The sequence below is a fragment of the Venturia canescens genome, chromosome 4 (genome assembly GCF_019457755.1).
Source record: "Venturia canescens isolate UGA chromosome 4, ASM1945775v1, whole genome shotgun sequence".
Lineage (NCBI taxonomy): Eukaryota > Metazoa > Arthropoda > Insecta > Hymenoptera > Ichneumonidae > Venturia > Venturia canescens.
In genome coordinates, this window is record NC_057424.1 from 23,741,235 (window position 1) to 23,764,971 (window position 23,737).

At 41.6% G+C, this 23,737-nt stretch overlaps 1 protein-coding gene and 1 long non-coding RNA gene across 2 annotated transcripts; one reads left to right on the forward strand and one right to left on the reverse strand.

Moving 5' to 3' along the window:
- Window positions 1-270: 270 nt before the first annotated feature.
- Window positions 271-6,274, reverse strand: Kap-alpha1 (karyopherin alpha1). Its single transcript, XM_043415507.1, has 8 exons — window positions 6,096-6,274; window positions 5,125-5,337; window positions 4,590-4,784; window positions 3,877-4,097; window positions 3,352-3,615; window positions 3,060-3,264; window positions 2,638-2,941; window positions 271-2,502 (listed from the first exon to the last, which is right to left on the reverse strand). Exons 2-8 carry the CDS (start codon window positions 5,335-5,337, stop codon window positions 2,306-2,308), a joined length of 1,599 nt encoding a protein of 532 aa, XP_043271442.1. The 5' UTR covers window positions 6,096-6,274; the 3' UTR covers window positions 271-2,305.
- Window positions 6,275-11,332: 5,058 nt separating this feature from the next.
- On the forward strand, window positions 11,333-20,614 carry LOC122408706 (uncharacterized). The gene is made up of 4 exons (XR_006260517.1): window positions 11,333-12,142; window positions 12,244-12,448; window positions 17,937-18,160; window positions 20,499-20,614. It is a non-coding gene; the product is annotated as an uncharacterized lncRNA (long non-coding RNA).
- Window positions 20,615-23,737: the final 3,123 nt, after the last annotated feature.

A 23,737-nucleotide genomic window follows, 5' to 3' on the forward strand; every position in this document is an offset into this window, starting at 1 on the left:
ATATAATCAAAATGTAGATAAAAAAAATACTCATTTGCAAGAAAAATAAGCGAAGGAAAAAAAACTGTAACTGGGAAAGCAACACCAATTTATCCCTTGTTTTTTTTTTGCTTTCGTTTCCAACGTGCTATAAAAAAATACACGCATCGATTGTACAGCCCTCAAATGAAATAGCTGAAAGCTCATTTCCATTTTTTTTGTATTTTAATCTCATAAAAAACATATTTTATGGATCAATTTTACAACGTTCGTAATAAATTTTTGAAAAAATTGAGAGAAAAAACACCGTGTTCGTTTTTATTCCAGTTCTTTCTTCTTCTTTCAATGTAACTTAACACAGTATATATATGCAGTGACGATGGCGACGAGTCGGCTGAATTATATTCAGTATTACACTAAAGAACGTTGGCAATAAAAATTAACAATATATACTTTTTTTCTCTTTCGTTTTGCACAAACCGTCCTGTCGTAAACAGGCTTTGAAATAAATTCTATATTGATTGGCAATGAGCTCTTTTATATAGTTTGTTACTTTTTGTTTCCTTTTGCTCGACTACGCCAAAGCAACGTTCAGTGGATAATTTTACAATAAAATGTATATACGTTGTCATCCTCTGTCGTAATAATAGAAGTCTCGGTACCTAAAAGTGATTTATATATATGTATATGTATATATATATACGTGTGTCTATATATATGAGTATACGCATATATATCTCTTGTATAATATTGTATCGTCGAACCTAAATAATAAATACATTTTATACAGTCGTAGACCTTTTATACAGAATGTTCGATTTTTGTCAACCGAGCCACGTTGATAGCGCACGAATTTTCAAACCCATCGTCGTTATAACGAGTCAACAAATGTTGCTTTTGTTCGTTTTTTTTTTGTTTTTCGATTACTTAAGTATTTTCAAACGCGTGTACGTATTTCTACGCGACGCGACACGTCCGTTGTTAAACTCACTTAAACTCTATGAGAATGCGAACACGTGATGCGCGTTGTAATAATTAAAAAAATGTATCATTATTAATGTTTCGATGACAGGATCGATCTACTTACCACGCTATGACTAACGCGAGACAACGTCCCATTCTGCATAAAAACAAAGTTGGAATATGCATTCTCAAAGAAAATTTGAAGAAAAAAAAACATTGCAAAAGAGACACGAGTTTACGTAAGAAAAAAGAAAATAAAAAGCGATTGCTGCGATGCTCCACTGGCAGATCTTGAGACACGATTCTCGGGCACTCTGTATAAAATAGTCTTGAAAAATGACGAGATTCGTATTTACAGTAAAAAATGTTCAATTGGTCATGTAAGATATCTATCGTAACAAGGGATAGTACCGCGTTTCGTAAAGTTGTCCGTTTCAATTACGTATAAGTTTTATTCGCGTGTTCTCCGGTAGATTCGTACGTCTCGCAAAAGTCGTGCAAATTTTTACGTTTTGTTCTCTCGTCCCGTACTTTTTTTCATTGTATTTCTTGAATTTGTATTAAAGTTATCGGTATATCTCCGGTAGAGTTACTCCGTTGTCAGTCAAGTCTCGTATGAGGTATAGCAGCATGTTTTTACTATTTTTTACCTCGAGAATATCTCTTGATCATAGTTGGCTGGTTTCTTTTCTTTCTCATTGTTTTTTCACTTTATTTTTTCTTTTAGTTGGTTTTAGAATCTAACACTATTTAAGCGCTAACGTGTGCTTGTTATGATTTTTGCTTCCGATTCAATAACAAAACTGAAATTAACGGAAATGTTGTCAAGGATGGTAAAAACGAGAGATTAGTTTGCTGTAACGGTAGTTGTATAATGTCTAAAAGTCAATCGAGTCATCGTTACAGTTTTTTTTGTTCAATATGTCTAAAAATATTGTATGTATAGCGGTCACAATTATTCGTATATGAACGTCAGAATGGAGGAAAGAAAACTTAAACAAAGTCGCTGTAAACATAAGTCGAGCAAAAATTTTTCACACGGCGACTGGGCTCCTCTACGATTCGCTTTTCTCAATTTTTTTTGTCGTAACCGCAATTACAATACACCGATGGAAAAAATCAAAACAAAAGAACTATTCATCTTCTTTCTCCTCGTTCCGCTTTCGTCGCGGACTAAAGAAAACGTACGTGTGGTATCAATGACGTCGTGTTCCTGACTGAGATGGTATCGTCAAAAGATCAAGATACAGATAACCGGAAAGGGCTATACGCAAATCTTTAGATACGTGTATATCTCGTTACGCGTCTTAATAATCTCCAACATGTTGGAGTTTCAGGAAAGGAGGGAAGATGGGGGGTGAAATTAAAATTGGAAGTTTTGCACCGGTAACTGAGTCGTATCGGGAGCGTTGAATTGAAACTCTTGACCCTGGGAATCGGTCGATGGCGCGATTCTCGGGTCCTCCTCCTCCGAGCCGAAATAACGCTCTATTATGTCAAATGCTTTCTTATAGATTTCCATATTTTGATGCGACTGCAGGAACTCGATTTTATCTAGGCCTGCGAAAAAATTCAAACAAAGAGTTCCTTTTGTGATTAAAATTCGTTCAAAAAACTATTTTTACAACAAATTTGTACTTGATAACAATTGAGAATCCTGTACCAACAGTTTAATGCGTCAAAAAAAATACCAACCGAAACACTCTTCAATGATGACCGTATACGGATTTATACCGTTATGGACATTCGTATCCTGTTCACCGAGTCTCAGTATATTCTCCAAGCCATTCAACGCTACGAGTATCATTTTGGGATCCATCACGGTCAGAAGATCGCACAGTGGTGGAATACATCCTTTAGCGACTAGATATCGTATTTGTTCGGGTGTACCACCGCTCGTACAATTTGTTATTGCCCATGCTGCTTCCTTGCGAGTTTTGAACTCGGCCTTGGTGAGAATTTCGATAAGAGCGGGGAATATATTGACGTCTATAACCGCCTGAAAAAATGAAACGGAAATAATTCTCAGTGACGAATATATTGTTCAATCATGAGTCTACCGAACTTTCTTTCCATATTATATGTTCTAGAGAATATGTTATTTCGAGCAATTTAACCTGAATTTGATGCGGATTTCCAGCAACGATGTTCGAAACGGTCCAACATGCTTCCTTGCGAATAGTTTCTTTCGACGAGTTGAGAAGATGCAAGAGACTCGGCAACGCTGAACAATTCAGAACAACTTGTGTTTGTACGTCATCACCCGTAACAATATTGCCACATGCCCTTAGAGCAGCGCTTACTACCGTGTGCTGATGGTGCCTGAACAATAATGATCAACGTGAGTATCCTTGTATTCTGTTCGATTAGTGTTTCAAATAAATGTTGAATGAGAGTTTCGATCGTTACATCAGCAATTCGACGAGTCGACGACATACACCGGCATCAATGACAGCTTGAATCTTTTCGTTCGGACCATCACTCAAATATGACAAAGCCCAGCAAGCATCGGCAAGTGTTTCAGGATCATTGTGATTCAAAAGATGAGCCAATACTGGCAAACACGGTGCAACTTTCGAAAAAGTTGGTGCTGGACTTTTGCCACGACATAAATTCGATAGTGCCCACACAGCGTTCCGAATCATCGTCAGACGAGTAGTTTTTGACAGTAAGCTTCGATCAGAAAAATGAGGAAAAGTATTAACAATATGCGCCAAAGCTTTATTTATATCGATATAAACTTTCATTGACCTTTCAAAAATCACAAGTATTTTTGACATTCTTCTAGATTTCACTAAAACTTCGGGAAAAAATTTGTAGATTTATCAACGATTATTTTGAGACGCAAGCTCGATCATGAAACATCTTCTCTGTTCCTAATGTGAACTTTTGTAGTGACGAGAAGCATGAAAAAAAGAAAGATTTGATACTCACTGCAACAACGGCGTTAGAATTCCACTGTTCAATATGAGATCTCGACATTCCGGACTATCGCCAGCTATATTTCCCAATGCCCAAACAGCTTGTTCCTGTACGTCGTCGTATTCGGAGCTCAGTAAGGCTACAAAAGTCGGTACTGCACCCGCTGTTATAACTGTGTGCGTTTGTGATGATGTGCCACTCGCTATGTTCGTTAAAGCCCAAGCAGCTTCGAACTGTCGATTTAATTAGATGTTAGCGCATATCTTCGTCATTCGTGAAATTACTTCAATATTTTCCAATCGAAACCACGGTTCAATATTTTCTTTTTATTTCTCTCTATTCTATATAATATATTCTCTAGATAATAGTTTCATTGAACGTGCAATTTCATAACGTTTATTAAGGACCCCGGAGCTACAACTCTTTACTCTATAGACTTCCCATATCGTCCACTGTGTTTTTCATTGTTTATGATCCTTGTCAAGAACTTGATCGTCTGATACATTTCTAAGCGCTTTTATTTTATCCACAAGATCATTTTTTTTCTCTAACAATCGTAAAACAATTTACAATATCAAACCCGATTCAACAGATCGTTCTCTACAAGTATCCAACCCAAAATCTCATTAAAGAGTTGAATAATAAACATTGAGCTAACTGTTTTACAAACTCAACTAACTTAATCGTTATTTAACCGTTAACGAAATAAAAAATATTCGCATCACCTGAAGAGTACAGTTTTCATTATTTTTCAACAACTCGACGAATCTCGGCACTATACCCGTTTTGATAACTTCGTCTATGGGCGGATTTGGCTCCCTGGATAATAATTTCCTGAATTTTTGCGTTGCCGCAACCTGTTTTTCCACCTCTGAACTGTAAAGATCGGCTACCATATCCTCCGTAATTGGGGGAGGTTCCTAAAAATGAAATCGAAATTAATCAATCAATTTCTGTAGAAATACAGCAGTATATAATTGTAAAACTTTTCAAACATTCTATATCGATTTATAAAATTTTTGAAATATCGATTCTTACATAATCAATTATGGCATATGAATATTATTACCAGAGCACACATTTTTTGAATAAAATAGAACCGATGGGTTTGAAATTTCCAAAACTATTGCAAAACAAGAATAATACTAATAATTATGCATTAATATATCGATAGGAGGTATTTGGCAATGAAAAAAGCATTCAAAATCAAATGAATCGGCTGAATAAAATCAAATATTTATTAAATGTAATGATACGCACCGTTAGCGGTATGGGGACCAAATATTGGTCGGCGCTGGATGAGATACTCTCATCTTCGGTGGTGATAATGGGAACATTCCGTCTTTTTGACAACTGCTGCTCTCGCTTTTGTTTACGTAATTGTACTCCTTCCTCTTCTCTGCGGCGACGCAGCTCTTGCGAGTCCAGCCCAACATTTTTGTATCTATACTTGTGTGTTGGTCCTGTTGACATCTGAAAAGGAAGAATGAAACTCTTTTTAAATTGATGTCAATTTTAACAAATTTCAACAGCAAATGAAAACAGTCCAACAATGATAAATCAGACTCAACCAATACAATTATAATTATAGTGCATTCAATAGTAACTGAACACGAAATTAAATCTACAACAAAAATTGTGTTTGCTACTATATGTTCAGCTTGGTTGTTAAGTACTTTGTTAACTACTTCATACAATTTCATGTATGAGTCACCGATCCAAAAAAGTCTGCAGGATCCTGTAGCACGACAGTTTTAAGGAACAAAGCCCGACAAGATGGGAAGAACAAATTAAATAATAAGTCGGTGGTATTGATTTGTCAAGTAATTAAACCAAATATGTGAATCGAGAAAAAGTGATCCTTAAGAACGTGTACTAATGGAACGATCTATGAGGGTTAGGTTTCTTCTTTAATAGCTCGAAGCCATGACTTTTTTACCGAAAAAAACAAGGCTTACGAATTTGAAATATTAATATTTTTGATAAGGAAAAACAGCGAAAGCACTCTACTGGAATTGTAATAACTTCACATTGTCCTCGTAAAATTGGACATTCTGGCACACAGACATATACACGGAAAGAAGAGAGGGGCGGAGGGGAAGGAGCAAGAACTGACATTGGGCCACGGTAAAATTTGTGATAAGCCCACAAAAATTACGGGCTGAGAATTCGGATTGCAACGATCGAAAAGTATGTTTTTTTTTGCTACTATTCCGATTGCTAGTACTTACGTTTACGAAACGATCCGGCACGACACGATAATTATGCGTACATACGAATATCAAGCCCCAGACACCGCCACACTTTTTTTCGCCTCGCTTGTCCTGACTTGGCAAGTGCTGAACGCTGCGGGATGGGAGATGGGAGAGAAAGCTTCGTGCTAACTAGAAAGAGGGAGAAAGAGAGAAACACGATAAAGCGAAAAGGAGGGAGAGAACTCTTCGGAAACTCCGCCGCAAGGAATCACGGGTCTCACACGCGACTCTTTAGGCCTGTTTACAAAGTTCTTTTAAATAACATCGGTCTCCCGTTTGCGTATCGACTACGGCAACTTTCTTTTTTTCTCGACTCCTTACGACTTCAAAATCCATTTTTTCTTCTAGAAAATAACGCACTCAAAGGGTATTTTACTTTATCGTTCCAAAACAAAAATTTATGTCGAGTACGAGAAACGAGATTGCAAAATAATAAGCGTTAGCAGACATTGCAAATATACTCGTTGTTTGTTTATTGGTTTGAGCTACACTGCCTTAATGGGAGGGATAGTCATTATTTATCATAAATCTTAACAAATCAGGTTTAATAACGATATTCTGATTAAAATTCGTCAAATTGTAGACACACATTAGTGGATGATTCTTTTCAATTTCCCCCTGCTAGAATTTGCATAATTTCCCCCTAGGGAGCTGCGGTCGCTGGCCACCGGGAAAGTTACTCGACCTTTTGATGCGTTTCTGAACACCATTGGGTTTAAGGGTGATTTGCGTGAGTGCAAGAGAGATAACTGAGAAATGGTTATACTGTTTGTTCGGACATCCTTGATTTTTCGAGAAAAATAAAAGCTATACCTTATTCTTTTCTGATAAAATGAGAATAGCGTATAACTCATATTTTCTTCCAATTATCATACTACTTGAAATAAATCGTGTAACAGGATTTTTTACCTACCGTGATTCTTCATGGGAAACTAAGAGAATATTCTACAGTGATGTATACATTAATAGAGACAAGATCATAAAAAAAGATGACAACGAAAAAAAAGAAGAGTTTTTTTTTAAAAAAATGCCGATGAAATTTGAAATTCCCTATTTTCAGAGTAATGTAAAAACGAAAAACGTACATTATCGAATTACGGTAAAGTAGGAATTCGGTCGAATATAGTTTGATGGTCTTTTGTCGATAACCTTATCGGCCATCGATAAAAGTTTACCGACACACAAAGTACTAATTTTCTCCACGAGATGATGTGACTGTCGCGGCGATTTCCTCTCCCAGTCGATGATAGGGTCGTCCATTTGCGAATTTTGGATAATTTTTCGAGCCCACTGCCGTCATCATGCATAGTCAGATACGAAATCGACATAACAGGATTATAAAACAACGCAACATCATCTCAGTTTATTTTTTCGTTGTCGAAATTAGAGAGCCTCAAAAAAGTGTAGAAAACAACGAAATACGCGTTCGGCAAGTTGAGAACATTTTATTTCGTCTTCCTACTTGCTACGGAGAAGTTCATTCGCCGCGGACTTTGTTTATCAACGATTCCATATGAGAAAAAAACCAAATCTGAAAAAACCATGGATTTTGACGGTGTCATAATTATTTTCAACTACAAAAGTTATGAGTTCCAAATAATCGATGGATATATCAAATATTTATCTGACAAATGAACGGCGGCTTTATTTAATTTGTTTCACAAGTTCTCCGATCCATTACGATTCTGCTGCGTTCCTGCAAAACTTGCCTGCCAAACATAATTTTTCAGCTTCCAAAAAATCAATACAAAACTTTGAAATTTTAAGTGATGTCGATCGGTAATTAGCTAAAATTTGAAAAAATCAAATTCGGCTGTGCCAAGTTTCGGTGTTGATGTAGCTTTCAAAAAATGAGCATCTCGTTGAACATTCCGATGGGATTCGTTGAAGATAAACCTCTTCGAGTATATAAGCCCCTCCCACCTGTCTGCCATATTATTGTACCTTCGAGGCGTGACTCTAGCACCTTGCGGGATCTCAGGTGCACGCTTCCCGCTCGTCCTCGTTTCGTTTGTCGGGTATGGCCTTTGGTCGTAGGTTTCCAGCACGCCCACATAAGCTCCGACGAAAATCTTTCCACCATTATTATTGGATCCCGATTCCGTAGACCATCGTCCATTCAGCGTGCTTCGAAACATTCCACTATACTTTTCATCCCGTGATTATCGGTTTTTTTCTGCTACCACTCAAAACATTCGTTTTATTTTACGAAAAGTAACGAAAATGGTGTTGCAACGAGGTTCTTTCCAGATAACGATGCTTTTCGGTTGCTTTTCGAATAAAAAAATTCCGCGAGAATACGTTATACGAGCTATTGGTCAACGGTCGTTTATAAGTTTCAACGTTCGATGATGCACTTTAGCAAAATATATGAACGAACTCCCCCCTTCATCCCATCTCTAGCAAAATCGTGTGCATAAAACTCAAGTACGTCAATTTACTTATATTTGTAATATATACGTGTATAACTCTCGAGGGATAATCTTATTAATACAATAGAGTGCGGTATAAGCCGGAAGATTAGTTATATTATCGATAAAGCGTGTGCTTTTATTAAGCAGAGGGATAAAAACGGAGAAGCAGGGGGCTCGTACGAGGAATATGAAAGAGTCAAATTTGTGTCTCGTCGAAGAGAGATCCGAGGCGCGTAAACATTTTCGGCAGCCCTTCCAAGTGCATGATCAATTTTCTTCCGGGCTGTCAGTAAGTAGGTGTATAGTATATTGCCAACTCTCAGTAGGGGGAAAACTTTCGCTCTTATCCGGGAAATAAATAAATGTCAGTCACAGGCAAACAGTTTGCGTAGTTATAACGCATATGGACTGTTCCATGCGGAACGTAGTTTTCGCAGTACCCGATTCCTCAAAGCCCTAACCTCGAAAGTGAACACTTTCCCAAGAAAGAAAAAACGAATGAAAAGTTAGGTTATCCCGGCGTCCGATAGCCTATTTCACATAAAAGTTAGATCGAAAAAACTTTTCTCCGTGTTGAGGGAATATCGGAAAAATATTCCACGTTCACATAAATATTTACCTACGAATCGGATGAGTTGATGCGTGTTTACTATTCTGGCAACGAGGGCGCGCACCAGGTAAAGAAAAACAGAAGCGAACGAAATGGCCGTACGATAAAAGCGTAACGAGACGACGTTTCGTCGAAGAAAAGTGAGACGACAAAAAGAAACATAAAAACAAAAGGAAAGGGGGATAAGCGTATCGATATAGAAGATCGCACTAGCGCGAGAATGTCGAAAGAGCGGAGAGAAACGTGACGTGGATAGTGAGGGTAAAAAAATGTGATAGCAATAAGGCGAGAGCCGCAAGAAAATAACAGTACGAGATTCGTAGAGACCGGCATGCGGGGCGGGGGGTAGAGTAATACATTATATCGTTGCGTCAAGGTCAAAAGGGCACATCGGGGTGCTCGTGAGCCTGAAGATTCCCTGCTTCTGGCACAAGCATCAGCGTACACATGCATGGAATAAAGGGGATGAGAAACAGAAGAGTAGAAAGCGTTACGGGGCGAGGGGGGGGGGGGGGGGGGGCGCGGCGGCGGAGGTGACATAAATACGAACGCAGAGTCGTACCCGAGCGGGAGGCAAATGTATACACATATTACGGAGGGAGCGCTATCGGCCGTGAATAATGCGCGGTGGCGTCCGTTCGGTCGGGTCTCGTGCGGACGCCCGGCTGGATGGATTGATAAAGATTAAAGGTAAAGGGAGGTGGCGTCGGCGGCAGTGAGCGAGTATATACGAATAAGGAAAGCCGGGGGAGGGGAAAAACAGGGGGAAACTCTGGGACAAGGGGTGTTTGGAGTCGGGCGACAGAAGTCACCCAGCGAAACGAACCGTCGACGTTTCTCGTCCACGCGCGTAGGTACACTACACCGCGGCGTGCTTAAACGAGAAAGAGAGAAAAATAAGTAAACGAAGAGAAAGGGCGATTTGAGAAGCTGGCAACGACGGGGGTGCCTAGCGGCGAGGGGGGGGGGGGGGATGATGTCATTCAGGGATTTCTCTCCATACTCCTCTACATCCTCGTCGCCCTTTTTATTGTTATGTACAATATTATACCCTCTCGTACACATTAAACCGGCTACCGCTGCTGTTCTTCCTCTACCTTGATTCCGCTCGAATGTTTGCCCACAGATGCAGCCTCCGACATTTTTCGCCTCCCAATGCATTCGAATACTACATTTTATTATCGCGATCAATGACGTACCGCGGTGAGTCACCTCAATTTCGGGTATTACAACATTTGTTGATGTTTTTCTCGAGAGAACAGACGGCGAGCGATGGTTTCGTAGGAATAATCGATTCTCGATAAATGTGTTCACGACTCTCAAGGAATATCGTAAGCTTTTATTGGCCAATTGTAAAGAAGCATCTCTCCGCAGAGAAGAATGGATCAGTCAACTAACCTCACTTGGAATTTTCGAAATCGAAATTCTAAAGGCCTACGCAGCCTACGCAAGACGATGGCAAAAATCGACTGACAGCCATTTTTTAATCGGTCAAACTGTGCCAAAGAATTTCGATTTCGAAAACTCCAAGTGCGGTTAGTCGACTGATCCATACTCTTGAAAATAATATTTACACATTAATAATAATAACGACAACGGATGGGAAACTGGTCGAAAAAGTCAATCAATCGGAGACATCGGAGGTTAGGTTGCGTCATCGATACATGGATTTGTATTCCGAGAGCGATATTTTCCAACGGGCGACACGCGCGTTGCTATATACGTGATCTCGTCTCGCGCGGATCTCTCTTCGTAGACTCTCAATTGGATTCTCGAGTGGTACGCGATTAATCTCGCTCGGCGAGTAAACTTGCGAACGAGCAGAGCACAGTAGTAGAAACGTACCTCGACAGAAACTGCGCCAGTGCTGCCCCGCCGCGGGGCATAACGCTAGCGCGAACGAAGAATAAGTAATGCGGAGACGCACACCGCCCGCGCTCCCGTACGCAGTACGTATGTGTAGTCCCAAAAGCACCGTGACGCAGAACTTCGCGCGCGGTCATCCGTTCCAACGGTTCGTACCGAGTCGAGACTTTCGAGGAAGCTTTTCAATCCTACTGCGCGCATATAACGCGTAAATTTTTAAATCGTCCGAAAAGACCTCGCTCTTTCACCCCACACGGAGGAAGCGGCAAACTTATTCATCATCCTTCTCGTCGAACCGCGGTACATCTCGTCGTCGTTCTCTGTCGTAAATTTATATATCAATCTCCATATATATTCACGTTATATTATCGTAACTCAGACTTTTTCTCCACATCGTATTTACGTCAGAGCGATTCGAATTATCACGAACGCCCGAGCTAGCCTACGGAGATTATTTTGTCGGGCTGTCATAAAAACGCTGTCGAGAAAAGGAGACAAAAACACACAAGTATGGCAGACACGGTGCGAGTTAACAAGACGTTGAGAAAACTCGACGATGAACATCGAGCATCGAGAAGAGTTCGATAACCTCTTCGTCAAACTCTCTTTTATTTCTCTCCCCTCTCGCTCTCGCGCATACACTCACTCCCGCTTAGTCCTCACGGGTTCAATCGACCACGCGATGCTGTACCATTACAAACAGAGAAGTCTCTCGAGTCGATGACGGCCGCTATTACTTAGTTTACTGCTGCCTGACGCCCTCCCTCGGTCCACCTATTCCACGATGCTCTTCCTCGCTGTTTCCGCGTCTCCGAAATGTCTGAATTCGCCATATCTACGACATAACCTATATCGATGCGCATCGCGCGTTACTACCCCATTTTGCTTTTTCACGTCCCCCTCTATCACTTTTCCTCGACAATCTCCCACTCTCGCGCTATCTTATCTTATTTTTCGTAGATTTTCTCCAATTCTCGCTCCTCCGTTCTTTTCCTTCTCGTAATTAATCACGGGAATCGTAACCTCTTATCGCCGATGCTAGGCCTGGCTCGAGCGCCGGCGAGACAGAGATGGCTTCACGCCCCATTTTCCCGTTCCCGCTCCGCAGCCAATTAAGATTTTCTTTCCCGAAGGTAATTTTCGAAATTTACCAAGAGTGTGGGAAAGCATTTTTCCCAAAAGCTCGTTTACCTGTGTAACGGTCATAAATTTTTCTCCATTCTGCCGGAATAAGATTCGCAATAATGAGAATCACCGTACCGACGCCCATGCGGAGAAACAAACCAGCATCCTGGGATGACTCACTGCGATATCACAGACCTCTTAGTGTTCCCATTCTACTCGAGAGCCGCGCGCTTACTCTGCACGCGTGTGTTCGCACACGGACAATGGACGAACGACGGAGCGAGCGAGAGGGAGAGCCAGTAAACGCCACAAAGGTAAGTCACATGAGCTAGCGCGAGCTGCGGAGAGTGGGTGAATAATAGAGAAGTGGGGGAACGAAACGAATCACTCTTGTGCGTACAGCGGAGAAGAAAGGTAGGAGAGCGCAACCCGAAAATACTGAAATGCTTTGGTATATAGCCGCGGGCAGCACGTGGCACAGGGACACACGCGGGCACATATAAAATTCACCCCACATCCATCTCGTGGCTGGCGGAGCGATTCCTCCCCCTTGCTTTCTTTCTCTCTTTTCCTTCTCGATCTCTATCGACGCTTTTCTTCCCTTCCGTCTCTCAATATCTGACCCCCCTTTCGTACGAAATCCCCTCTTCGAGACCTTGCCGCTTTTTCACTTCTGTTATTCTCACCCCGCGTGTGCTCCCTCTGACCTTATTAAGATTTCCGTCTTTCGCTATTTCTCCATCGCTCTCTTACCTTGCGAACTTGACCAATGTTTCTCCCACGCCACTCCTAACCTGCTACGTGCGAATTTCTCACTCCCAGATTTTCTCACAGCTCTGATAAATACGCTTCGAGCTGTAGGATCGGATATAAAAAATTCGAAATTCTTTGTTTACAAATACAATTTCAAAGGAATTACAATATTTTTTTTTTTTCAACGGTTTCGTTCTTATTCGAGGTTCACGAACAAAACTGTCACTTTTATTCATTTTTTCTTTTTCTTCACTTTCAATTATTTTTTAAGTCTTGTTCTTTTTATCGTTGCTTTTTACAATGCGAACATGTCACATTTCGAATACGTTTTCTCTTCCATGCTCCGTTCCCACAGAGCTTATTTCCCTTACACGCTTCTATTCGCAACCTCTTGCATCGAATATACGTTTTTTCTCCGCGCTGCGCTATGCGATAATTTCGAAGGAATACGGACACGAGCATTGGAATTGTCGCAGAATCGTTCATTGTAAATTAGTGAGAGACTCTTCGAGTGTACAGTGTTTCTTTACCGCGATCAATAAGCCAATGCGACTGTGTCGTATTCGCTGTATTTGGGAACAGCGATACATCGAATTTTCGTTGAATTCTCAACGTCGTTGGTGCACGCCATGGCACTTTCGAAGCATAGGAATTACGATAAATTTCGAGCTGTCTCGTCCGAGTAGAAATTCCATCATTTCAGAAGAGCTTGCAACACTTTTTTCGTGCACAATTGTACGATGCTTCGATGAATCTGCTGGACGAGTAATTAAACGCAGTCTTGACATTGAACGTATCCGATTCAAGGGCACGGGGATAGAGGAAATAAATACGCGAGAATCAGCCGATGGCGAATATATTTGTGAAAAGCACGCGTACAAGTCGGCGACGCTCGGAAAAAAAGAATAAGCCGCGTTGGGTATCGGCGTGAAGGAAACAGAGTTTTATTGGCGGACGGTACGGATCGCGTACGATCTCGAAGAGCCTATTCTTGGAACAATTCACAAACGCACGAGCGTGGCAGCTCGAAATTAATGGTCAACAAGGGAGGCGATAGTTGCGATGTAAAGTAAGAAGAATAGGTTCGACGTTGTAAAAACGTTTATAGGTTAGTTTAGAAGGCGGGTGTGTGCGCGCGGTATGCGCGAAATGGGTTGTGTACGATGACGGGCGGCGAGGGGCGCGGACAGCGAGCGAGTCTGGCACGGAAAACGCGCCGGTAAGGATCCCTCTCAATTAAACAATTATACTTAAATTGAGTCCATTCCCGGAGTCCGAGATGCCCGCATCCTCGTTTGTGAAAGAAATATAATGCCTGCTCGTCGAGATGAGTATCGTCAGGGAACACAGCACACCGCCAGCACCGCTCGGCCAAAGTGATGGATGGATGCGCGCGACCAGCGCCTCTACCGTTGTTACATGGTACTCGCACCTATACGCGTTTGCCCTCAGTTTTGCTCTCTCTACCGAACGCTTGACTCATTGACTCGCTCCCTTGCTCCCTGCCATCCACCGTGTATCATCAGTATACTTGTGTCGTATATTGTACACCCAGCATTCCACGTTATTTACGCCGGACGAGAGCGACGCTCACAGTTAAATTGACAATGAAAGCGGACCCGCACACTTCTCATTGACTCATCGGTCGTTTTTCTCTTCACACGGTGGCTCTCGATTCATCCCTATGTACACGTATATCTTGTCATATACGTGTGTTACATATACCGATATGTTCGAACCAAAAGATCCCGCAGGTAATTTTATTCTCGTTATGTTTTTCAATACTGAATTATAGGGGTTAATAAAGCTGAGGCAATAGATGTCGCTGCCGAATACAGAGGGGGGGGGGGGGGGGGGAAGCGAAGGATGAACCAGTAATCCGAATCCCGAATTGAATGGCTAACCTAAAATTATTTAACGTCGTGGAATATCATTTTCGGGAAAATCAATTATGCCGCAATAATTTGTAGGGGTCTAATAAAATGAAAGGAGACGTCGAAAATCGATACTGACCGACGAATTTTCGAATGGTTCGGATACCTGTTTTTTTGCTTCTGTTTTTTATTCAATTCGACAATTCGATTGGGAATGATGTGCAGTCGAAGGCGAGATTCTACACGCACATAGTCTGGAATAAATTCGTTATTACACCGATTCAGCCTGGTTTTATCTTACAAAAAGCTCGATCGTAAAATGTTTTTTTTCTGTTTTCATTCCTCAGTGTCTTTACGATTCACGTATATAGCGATAAAAATAGAGATAACGGAATGAATCGAACGATATTTTCTCAACGCACTCAGTCAGCTGGTTTATAAAACTTGTTCCGCTGACAAATACAAATCGATCGGGAAGAGTTACGAGAATTCGAAATTCTCAGGGAGGTTTTTTAAGGTTGGGAACTTTTACGAGCCTGGTGTACTTCGAGCATTACTGCTAAGACCCTTTCTCGAAAATGCAGGAGTGAATAATCGCCCATTGGATGATGGATTTTCTTCATTTACGAAATACATGGATCTTGCTCCATTACTGACCGAGTTATTTTATTCTTCGAAGTTTGTGAGCAAATTTCGTATGTTTTGACATCTGGAAATTGTTTTTTTTTTTTTCAATCAAATCTCAATTTGCATGCATTACGATCGAATGTGCGACCATTTCAAGGCGGATCGAAACGTCCCGATATTTTGAATGGTTCATAAGGTTCGACGAGATTTAACCCTTAGTGTGCCCACCTTCACAGCGAGACATTTCGTGCACATGGGATCACTTTAGTCACTTTTTGCAGTGAATTGATCCCAACTTTAAGGCTGCAAAGTCGGATTTCCAAAAAAATTTTTTTTCATCGTTCAAAAACGTGCTCAAAGTTAATAGTGCGCGTAAGAAGCACTTTTCGGTTAAATCTCTCGTGAAAAATTAAATTTTGAGTTTTGAAAAAAATCCTTAGCGAGTTTTACAGTCAAGCGTCCATGCTTTAAGGGAAAAATAGTCCACTTTGCAACCGATCCAAAAAGTGTATTTATTTTGAAGTATGAAGTGGCTATGCTCCCCACTTTTAGAGAGGGGATAACGATTTCTTAATATTGGGGGTTTTACTTATGAGATGCTCATCTGTAAATGCTATTCATGTGAGAAAAAAATGTTGGGCTCAACCTGACCCCAGATGCACACTAAGGGTTAAACTTTTCAAAATGTCGTTTTTTCAGCCGGCCGAGGCGCTGTTGCGGGGTCCGAGGTCAAGTGAATAGTTTCTTCAGAGGCGATCGAGACTGAAATCCGTTGAAATTGGGAGCGGCCGACGAGCGCTTTGGCTTACGACGCTGAAGTTTCCAACGTTGGAGTCCAACGAAATGAATGAAAACAAAATGATACATCCCCGTCAGTTTTTTATTTCACGAATCGTAATTGTGTAGATTGAAAAACTACGAAGTATTAATTCGGCAGGAAATAAATTAGAGAATTGCTGGAATTATTGAACAATTTTTTAGATAATTTCGTTGGACTCCAACGTTGGAAACTTCAGCATCATTTTGGCTTGAGATAACGGCGGGAAACTCGGCTCGAGTTATTTCGCAACGGCCGACAAACAATACGCGGGAATCAATGCGCGCCGGGCGCGCTTTTCTTCGGGGAAAAAACGCACGGAGGAAGCGGAGTTGCCGCGATCGAAGAGGAGAGAAAAGTAGCCTACGTCGGGGTATTTAAAGACGGGGGCGCGCGGCAACAGAACAGGAGAGAAGTTGGAAGAGCAGGGGAAAGAGAACGAGGGTAAAATCGGGTATTCCATTGTGCTCAGGTGTGAGGCGTGTGCAGAAGCAGACGCGGGGGTTTGCGCACTCGCACACGTCAAAAGAAATCCACGTACAAACACGAAGAGGGGAGAAATAGACGGCGCGCGCGCGCGCGCGCGTGTGTGTGTGTGTGTGCGCGCCACCGAGCTGAAATTGTACAGTGTACATCCAGGAGAATGAGCTCTCGCACGCGGGACGGCAGATTTGCACACGCGGCACGAGCCGTTTCCAACAAAGGGATGGAACAGATTGGAAGCCGTTCATTCATTCTCTTCCTATCCCATCTCTTTCTCGTTCTCTCTTTCTCCGCACCTCTCTCCGTCTTTCTTCCCTTCCATATCTGCGTATTCGACTGCAGGCTACCGACATTAACCACCTATGAGCGTGTACGTCGCAGGGGGGGCACGGGCTATTCCACGTGAGCGCACTCATTTCCCATCGGCGATCTTTTAACTTTTCATTTTTGGCAAGTATCATGCTCCACGAAACTGTGCCTTAGGAAGGCCTTTTACCTGTTTTTAAGGGCTTACATGAATTTAAATGGGAAAAATTACATTTACGTGGGAAAAAAGGTCTATTTTCAACTATTTTTTTTTTTAATATTTTAAAATGAAATATTTTATTCAAACTTTTCACTGTTTTTGAGGTATACATTTGAAAAAAAATCTGAAATTTTTTATGGAAAATATTCAAAACTCCGCCATTGTGACGTCATTTCCGGTGACCCCTCGGAAAATGGTGCGTCCGCGTTGACAGTAGAACTCGTGACAGGATCATCTGAAGTGAAAAAAAAAATTGTGTTTTAGTTAAGACCATAAACTAGAATTTGGACGAATGAAAAAAAAAGTGAAAATTGGATTTTTGGCAGACCTTTTTACAAAAAAATGCAAATTTTGGTCAAAATTGCTCAACGTTTTTTTTAAATAGTTGTGATTGAAAAAAAATCCTTCGCCCAAGTCCTCGTGAATTGTATTTCGAAGACCTGTGTAAAATTTCATCAAGATCGGTCGAGCAGTTTTCAAAAACTTTTGACAACCGACTTGGAAAACACAGTTTCGAGAAAAACGCGTTCAAAGTTTTGAGTAACAATAAAACTGGAAAAAAAATTTTTTTGTAATTTACATTGAATCGTCGATTCCTGGGCCATAAAGTAAAGAACTCTCGAGATGTTGTAGAAATTAATAAGGCAATTTAAAAAAAAATCGATTTTTTGAAACTGTGAAACTCATGTAACCCCTTAAGACTTTTAACAAAACTGTTTCAGGTGTTTCTGGAAAGGAGGCGAGGAGAAACGTTCTTGGCGTTTTTCAAGCTCTTTTAAAGGCAGGACTTTGGATGGAAGACACGGAGAGTAAAGTAAAACGACGCTGAACTCTGCAACGTTGGAGTCCAACGAAATTAAAGAAAATAACATTTATATTCGCTAAGGTTTTATTATTTCACGGTTCATTGGTGTAGACTGAAAAACTACGAATTGCAAATTAGCAGGTAACAGAATTGGATAATTACTGGAATTATTGGAGAGTTTTTTTATATATCATTTCGTTGGACCATAAATGTACCATAATAATTATTCATTCTTACGAACATAGTCATTTTTTGTGAAGCGAGAACTCGATGTGCATTGATGTGTGATGCCAAAAAAATTGTAACGGTACTCACGTGTACCGATATATTATCTTACAAACGCGAATGAAATCCTGCTACGCACCACAGAAAACTTCCAAACACTTTGGCGGATCACCGATGCTTGTGTTCGAGCTCCTCAAATTTGACTATGTTCAAATTTCGATTGTGAAAACAGTACCAACAATAGCAAAAGGGCATTGATGGTTCTACTTTCTCATCATCGAGTCAACAGAAATTTTACAGTTTCCTCGGCGAAGTACGTAGGAAAAAATAGAAGTTTCAACCGTTGTCAGAGCAAAATATTCAATTTGAAAGTTTTTATTCGGAATCGACTTGAAAATTACAATGTTTTTGGTAAAAACCTCCGAAATGGGCGACAGAACGCTAACACTATGGTGTCACAGTAATTTTTACGATTTTTTTATCCCTGTACTAGTGGAGAGATTACGGAGTTTGAGGAGCGACTCGAGGGCACGCGTCGGAGCTTTGCCACCCTCGTGTAATCTTGTGCACCGAGTGTTATCATCGGCGTTCACGCGGACGTGTATTTTTCCGGGGCATTGCAATGAGTACGCGTCCGATAAACTCGATCGAGTTTCATCGGTGCATAATTCGTGGGCTTTGTGTACGAGGACCTGGGAGATCGCGGGAGAAAAGGCACTCGTAAACGGATGTTCGCGATCAAGACGGGGACGAAGTTTCAGCGAGAAGCGACACACGTTTTTCGACAATTTCGATTTTCGTGGGCCGTGACGCATGCCCGAAAACGCAGCTCTTTTCCCCTCCCCCCGCGTACGTTGCTCGCGAACGGGGAGGAAACGATGCGAACTGAGAGTGAGCGCTCATCGATTTATGGAAATATGTATCTTGTTTGGACGTACATACGTGTTCAACCAATTTCCCATTTTGCATATTTCTGTACATGCTCGAACGCTCGTACGCGGGTCGCCGAGCTCGTAACTTTTCAGTGCCCTCTCGTGACGACAGCACCGAGAATGCATTTATAATTTAATAACAAAAACACAATGTCGATGCGCCCGAGTCTCGTCCTCGTTAGCTTCCGGCAACCCGATGAATCTGCGACCGACCGAAAATTCTTTTATTTTCCTGGAACCGTGGCTCCGGCTCGTCCATCGGCAATGAGTTCAATTATCTTTCATACAATGCTTATTTCCTTATGATCTTTATCGAGGCTGCTCCATTCGATGAACGCCGATGGTCAAGTTCTAGAAAAATATTAGATTCTCTGATTTTTTTCCCATCTGCCTGGAAAAACCGGGACGAACGATCGTGGACTTCTAATTTAAGGGGTCATTGCCAAATGAGTTGAACTCCAGCTCAATACTTGAAAACAAGTTAACGATAAGTTTATTTAGAAAAGAGATTACGAAGTCGAGGTCAGTGGCCTCGAGACCAATGACTGACTTTAATTTGGTAGTTAAGGAAGTTAACGCGAATCTAAAATCGAAAATTCCAACTTTAAGACTTGACATCTTGAAATATGCTAGAAATATACACCATGCGTCTATTCCCGGAATTATTAGAGGATCTACCGTCTAGTTATCGAGAAATCAATGTGAACAGAAATCACATTTTTTGAACATAGGCTCTTATGACAGGTACACTCCCTGTGTGATGATTTGAATTTAATGTAATAGGAAGCTCCCAACTTTGAAGAGCCAAAAACGAAAATAAGAAAGTAGTATGTTTTTGGAGACCAATGATGTCTTGAAAAATCCTTGTTAACGTTGAAAATGATTTGGGAATGGAAAAAGAAAAAACACTTTTTGAGGTTAACGAGTATAATAACGGCATAAACAGCGGAAGTTTCGACAATCCCATGAGCCAGCTGATTTAAAATATAGGTATGCATACGCATGTAAATAGAAGATGGCTGTTGTCACACTTTGCCTGATGATTTTATTACGAAAGTATTTTAACCGCTATCATGATGTTCAAAATTTATCAATCTTAACAAATAAGTTGGATAAAATTTTAATAATTGCGAGAATAAATTTTAATCGTTTTTTTGATAATCAAGAGAGCAAAAAAGTTCAGTTGCTTTTTTGAATCACATGTAACGCAAGATTTTCCTTAATTGTCGACAGTCGCAGACTGGCGATTCGGGTTGTCTCGTCTTCGTTTATTTAAGTTCATTCAAACGCTCTAGATTTGTCCCTTCTACGATTTGTTCTAGATTACTTTTCGAGTGATCGGTTTTCAAATGCATCGTCATACGCACAATTCGAGAATCGTGGTTCAACGACGTCGGCAGTTCAGCAATTTAACAGTTAATAATTAAGAAATTAGAAGAGTCAGTAGTTTAGCAATGTTTCTAGTGAATTATTATATGCTCATGCCAATTTGTGTTGCCCCGGGCACAACATATCGAGGAAAGCTAAAATTATATTTCCTTCTTGAGTTTCTTTTTGTTGATTCGCGATGCTCGGTAGCCCATTCCCTCCTGGATATCGAACTCGTGCACTACACGAGTACGTTCAAGTATCGTCTACCGCACGTACGAGAGAGCGAGTATGTTCTTTCCGGCTGCATGCACTTCTATTCGAGTTATTGCATTACCGGCCTAGCTTTGCTCTCGAACTACTGCCCCCCGCCCTTTCTCTTCTTCCTCGCAAGTATCCCTTGGGAAAATGAGCCGATGGCCCGGGGATTGTGCAGGAGAAATTGTGCACGAGTTTTGCTCGAATCAGCCGGGCACAGGGTTGCTTAGTTACAATTTATTTAAACTTCGTACTCGCCTCGTGAAACAACGAGGCCACGAAGCAGGCTGTTCCGGTGCTAAATTCTTGGTGAATTAAAAAAATTCTACGAATTACGAGCGGGCCAGGAATCATCGACTCGTTCGACTTAACATTGCGAAAGTGCATCGACCTTGCAGAACGTTAAGCCTGTTCGGCACGGATCGAGCCCCAACGGAGATTTACTTTTATTTATCTCTCTCCCCCACACGGAGGGCCCCCCACAATCCAACCATATCCAATATCCTTCGACAGGGGGGCTTATTTTCGCCTAGCATTTTTCAGTGCACACCTCTGGCAAAAGGGCTCGCTCCTGCCTCCCCCGGACGACCGCTATCCCTTTAAATCTCGTTTCGATCTGACTGCCCTATGCGAACGTACATAAAAGCCACCTTATGCGCGCGGATGGTACAGCTGGAACGGAGATGGCTCATTGGGGTGGACGCGAGGTAAACGAGGGCCCGATGAGCATGGTGAACATGAATAAACCCGATGACGGCCGAACGAATTCCATTCGCTCCCACTCCAAACTACTATTTTTACTTCCAACGTTTTTTCGTAAATCATAAATTTCATGCATGGAAAAGCAAAAAATTCAATATTCTCATGTTTTTTCGTCGACGATCCAAATATTTGATTAATAAAACGAAACAAATTTCCTGCAATCGTTCCGCCAATACTCCGAGGGTGAAAAAAATTTGTGTCGTGTGCGCATCTGATGTCAGACGTAAAAGAAACCGATGGGAAAAGGAAATTTGTCAAATTGGTCGTTAATTATTATTTCTAAATTAAAGCACGTTTTTAAAAGTATTTCCAAATACGCGACGATAAGGAAATCAGTTTAACTCGTAGACACCGCACCCCCTTCGAGGTCACACTTACAACGAAAATTGAAGAAAGTAATTTTGAAAACCTGTTTTTTTTTAATTAATTTTCGTGGATGCAAATTTGCACCAGTGTCTACGGGTTAACACTTGAAAGAAAATATCGGATTATGGGAGCAGGTTTCGAAATAAATGGCACAAAGTTTAAGGAGAGCAATTATGTATTTTATTCAATGAACTTTAGGAGATCTATCGAATAACTGAGCGTTGCAGTGGTCGAAAAAGTGACTCGAACTTGAACAACCAAGGGCCTCGTCCGTGGACCTCTTTCTTGATCTGTATATTCGTATTATAAACAAACTTATAGGACCGCGAGTCCGTTCTCACGTGTTAAATATCAAGTTTTATTACTATCCCGATTAATTATTTTTGCTCATATTCCAATAGTAATTGAATTTAAAATTAAAAAAGTAAATGCGAAGAGAGGCGCGTGGAAAAAAATTCGAAACGTTTGTCTCCGCAAGAGCCACCGAGAGCTCGAAACACACGACGAGGGAGAAGACTCGTGGTCCACGGTCGTTCAGCGCGTTCGTCGATGGACGTGCACACACTTTTTCTGTATATTGTTTTGGCTGTGCGCGGGGGGGACGAGAGAGCCCAGGCTCCGAGTAAACGTGCGCGTATATTTATATAGAGAAGCATAGGAGGATGCCAAGGGGGTGAAACTCCCGGTAAAATCTGGCCCGCATACGGGGTTCGAATCGAAGGTGCACGCGTTCGTCAGGAGCCCCCAGGCTGTCGCCCATATGGTGACCATGGCCTCGGGGACTTTCGAGACGATAGGTAAGCACACACTCGTCCTCTCCCGCTCTCTTTTCCTATTTAACACATGCGCGAACCAAGCAAGGGCGTAAAGGACGCAATTGTACGTGTCCGTTGAAAGTTATTTGTCTCGGTCCGTTCCGCGCTCGATACTTTGCCGTTTGTGTCGAGCACCCGCTTTTTTACCTCTCGCGTACGCGCCTCCTTTATGTCCTGTTCGCGTTTTCTCTCGGGAGTACGTACACGCGTGTAAGCAGCAGCCCGCCCGAGCCCGTCTTTCTCCCTTCGTTTTTTGCCCCCGAGCTTTCGTGTGATCCGTAGACCGCGTTGAACTTGCCTCTGAACGTGTACCCGGCGTACCAATCTGTCGACCTTATGCCCGGCTTGCGTGTCAACATTTGCCATACCTGATGCAGCAGCACGCACCATCACGGGGTATCGGATGGAAAGGAACGTTCTTCGATTCGAAGCATTTCGAAAGAGCTGGCTCGATTTAACGGGAGCTTTTTTCGTGGGAGTGCAAAGGTCGGAAAATCATTGAATTTGGAAAAAACGATTTTTCAGTTTGTTTTTCAGAGGTGAAAAAAAAATTGATCCAACTTTCAAACTTCACGGGAGCCGGAAGTTCGATTAGTAAATCCCGCAATCCCAATCGGTCGAGCGACTGGACCACGATTCTTCGAAGGTCGGGATTCCCGGATTCGGAACTTTCGCCGCTTGATATCGAGCCGGAGACGCCGAGTTTGACATTTAGAGATGACACTAAACTTCGGAAGACCGGCGACCTCTTACCCTCCCTCGGATTCATCATTTCCAGACGCACGGATGAAGAAAAAACACTTTTAATTGGCCTGTTTAACGAGAAATATGGGCGACGTAAACTCCCAGTTCATTTAGCCGCATTGTTAAAATAATCGTGTAATGAAACTCGCGCAAAGCCGAGATACGTGTATCCGTCATATATCTGTATATGAGTAACAGTATCCTTTCACGGTTGACGGTAGCATCGGAAGACTTTCGAATGTACACTC

Coding starts and splice junctions, on each gene's coding strand:
- Kap-alpha1 (XM_043415507.1), bottom strand. CDS start 5,337: ATGTCAACAGGACCAACACACAAGTATAGATACAAAAATGTTGGGCTG. Junction 4,098..4,589: donor ATGAAAACTGTACTCTTCAG/GTGATGCGAATA, acceptor TTAAATCGACAG/TTCGAAGCTGCTTGGGCTTT. Junction 3,616..3,876: donor ATTCTAACGCCGTTGTTGCA/GTGAGTATCAAA, acceptor TTCTGATCGAAG/CTTACTGTCAAAAACTACTC.